At 33.2% G+C, this 3106-nt stretch overlaps 1 protein-coding gene across 1 annotated transcript; it reads right to left on the bottom strand.

Moving 5' to 3' along the window:
- Positions 1-304: 304 nt before the first annotated feature.
- On the bottom strand, positions 305-2097 carry LOC127081861 (protein RKD4). Its single transcript, XM_051022087.1, has 3 exons — positions 1734-2097; positions 918-1473; positions 305-764 (listed from the first exon to the last, which is right to left on the bottom strand). Exons 1-3 carry the CDS (start codon positions 1817-1819, stop codon positions 606-608), a joined length of 801 nt encoding a protein of 266 aa, XP_050878044.1. The 5' UTR covers positions 1820-2097; the 3' UTR covers positions 305-605.
- Between the last annotated feature and the right edge of the window lie 1009 nt (positions 2098-3106).

The raw sequence follows: 3106 nt of genomic DNA, 5'->3' as shown, positions 1-3106 counted from the left end.
TGTTAATTAGTACTTAGTTCACACCAAAAAGTCAACTTTCACCATGCAAACCTTCCCTACTAATATAGTACTATGTGCATCAAAGTATAACCTAGGAACACTACATTTGAACCGTACAGTACTTCGATTGTTTATCAATACTGCCAAAACATTTACAATTAAAGATAATGAAGACAAACTAAGTCTTGATCTGTGTATGGGCACTAGCCTGCTAACTTGCTATTTTAAGATACAAACGCGTTAATCAAAAATCAAACCATACGAAGCAATTAACTCGAAATTAAAGATCGTAATTTCCAAGTAGTTTCCAAAAAGTTCATATTTGCTTTAAAGGTAGTATTTGTACATACTAAGAGAGACTTAAGAATTTGCTGAAAATGCCATCCTTGGCAATTGAACTCCATCTCACAATTAGTTTCCTAATCTATATAGCATATAGTTCTATACTACATCTACTACTCGTTTGGAACCACAATTATAAGAAAAAACCAAAACAACATGAAAAACAAGTAACATGTCAATGAGTTTTTCACATTCTCTATACTCTTTGTGTGAGGCTTTTTACTGTTATATCCAACATTCCAATATGCAAATGACAGTGAAGTTCAATGATGGAAGGTAATCAATCTTCTCTTCTTGTAATTAGATTTGAAACAAGCCTGTCTCAGTTTCTTGGTTTCTTCATTCAATTCCATGCCTGGAATTTTCTCCAACAACTTTTTCTGCTTCTCCAACTTAGCAACCTCGTTGCCCAATCCCATTTCCTGCATCAAACAAACAACAACAAAAAAACATTACAACAATTGACCATTTGACATCACAGATAAACAATCAATGACACATAATACTAAACTTGATTATGTTGGTCCTACACTATAATCATTGAAACAAACAACATAAGGATATGAATACACTACCTTAAGGTTGTCAATGAGTAACGTCAAACTCTTCAATTTTCTGTGAGGCCACCTTGTGATTTTGAGCTCTCTGCACCTCTTCTTTAAAAGGGTCAAACCAATGTTCAATCTCTTAGCAGCTAGTGTTATCGGAACGTCAAAATGTTTCTTAATCTCATCATATTCCAAACAAGACTTTCTAGTCTTAATCAAACTAGCACTACCACTAGACAATGGAAATGGATATGGCAATGGACTCTGTTCTTGATTCTCGTATTCCTCCTCCTCTTCCTTCACAAAACTCGAAAACCCATTTCCGATTTTCACTGAGGATTCAGCAAAACTACACTCGCCACTGCTCTCAGCTTTGTCGTTGCAATGTTCCGATACAGGAAAGACAACATTGAGGGGGTTTTGGTTAACCTCAAAATTTTCATGGAAGAGTGGGAGGTTGAAATCGAAGTTGAAAATTTCAAGATCCTTGAACTCGTTGATGTAAAGGTGATTACTTTGGTATGATGCTTCACTTCCCCAATCAAACTCAGGGAAACCCTCAAATGGCGAAAACTCAGTGATTCTGTATATGTAATAATCACAAAAACAAAAAAAAAAAAACATTAAAAAAAGGGGGGGAAACGGTTACAACAAACAAGAAAACAAAGTTCCACCTCGAAAGTCGCGAAGAACACTGTTCTATTAAAAAAACTGAATCATTATAACACTAGGACTAGGGTTATGTTTCTTGAATTTAAGTTTTGTAAGAAACAGAGAAACAAAATCAAGAACAGAACAATATCAAGAACATGATAGAAAAACAGGTAACATTGAAATTCTTACTTGTTTGTGTCGTCATGTAATATTGGTTGAGTGTTGCAAAACCAGTTGGAAGCTTGAGCAATTTCATGATCGGTGAAGTAGTCCATAGCGCAGAGAGAGAGAGAGATGGGTTCAGAACAGAACAGAAACAGGTGAATGTGTATTTATAGTATGTTTGTGTTGTGATGAAAAGGAAAGAGGGGTTACGAATTTACATAGGAAAGTGGTGAGTTAAATTTTGGCATTGAATTTTAGAGTTATTGAATTGCAATTATAGAAGGGGATGAATGATTATCATAATCATATGGAAATGCATTTGAATTTGCATTTACGCGTAATTATTCATTCATTAGCGTCTACTACGAGGGAGTGTTTAGTCTTAAATTTTCTTTCATTTACGCTTAATTATGTGCATGCCGTCACATTGTTTTCATCTCACAACTTAAACATCGAAACTCAACAAACGATTAATACTCCATATATGTCTCGTTACAATTTTGTATTATTTAAGTACTTTTTGAGAATATGATTGGATATATATTAAATTAAATAATAAAAATACTTTTTTTATTAAAATATACTACTATTTATTAATTGCAAGAGAATTAAAAAAGTAGTAATTTTTTTTTAGAAATGTGTATATTTAATGTATTGAAAATTGAAATAATTAGTTTTATTTGAAATTCTTGTATAATGTGTCTCTCAATGCTAACAAATATTTTAGGGAGTATTTCTTAGTTAGTTACTTGAGTTGGTTACTTAATCATCAAGCTATATAAAGTTGTTGTATATTTAATTTTTATTAATTTAATAATGAATTCATTTGCATTGTTACATTTCATTTTGGATAAAAGATGAAAGTCACTTCTTGGTAGATTACTTCGGAGAAGGCATTCTGACATTGTAATTAGAAGATATACAAGCGAGATATTAAAGAGACTTGAGATAAAAGACTGCAATTGTCGAAAGACTCAGAAGAAGATGGTGTTGACCTAACACAGTACAAAAGATTTATTGGATCATTAAGATACTTTTGTCACACAAGGCATGATCTAGCATACAATGTAGGTATGGCAAGTAGATTTACGCAAAAGGAAAATGTATCACACCTAGCAGTGACGAAGAGGACACTAAGGTATCTGAAAGAAACTCTCGATTATGACATTTTGTTTTCTACAACTAATGAAGGAAAAAAATGCAAACTAGTGGGTTGCATCGACTTAAGTTGGTGTAGTGATGCTGAGGATAGAAAATCCTCAGTTGACTATGTGTTTATGTTAGGTGGTGCATCAGATGCTTGGAGCTCAAGAAAAGAACCAGTAATACCATTGTCTTTGTGTGAAGTTGAGTATATAGTTGTTTCCATCTATGCATGTCAAGCAACGTGAATGGTG

The sequence above is a fragment of the Lathyrus oleraceus genome, chromosome 5 (genome assembly GCF_024323335.1).
Source record: "Lathyrus oleraceus cultivar Zhongwan6 chromosome 5, CAAS_Psat_ZW6_1.0, whole genome shotgun sequence".
In the NCBI taxonomy this organism is placed as follows: Eukaryota; Viridiplantae; Streptophyta; class Magnoliopsida; order Fabales; family Fabaceae; genus Lathyrus; species Lathyrus oleraceus.
Note: the sequence above shows the minus strand (reverse complement) of the source record. Positions and strands in the feature narration are given on the sequence as shown.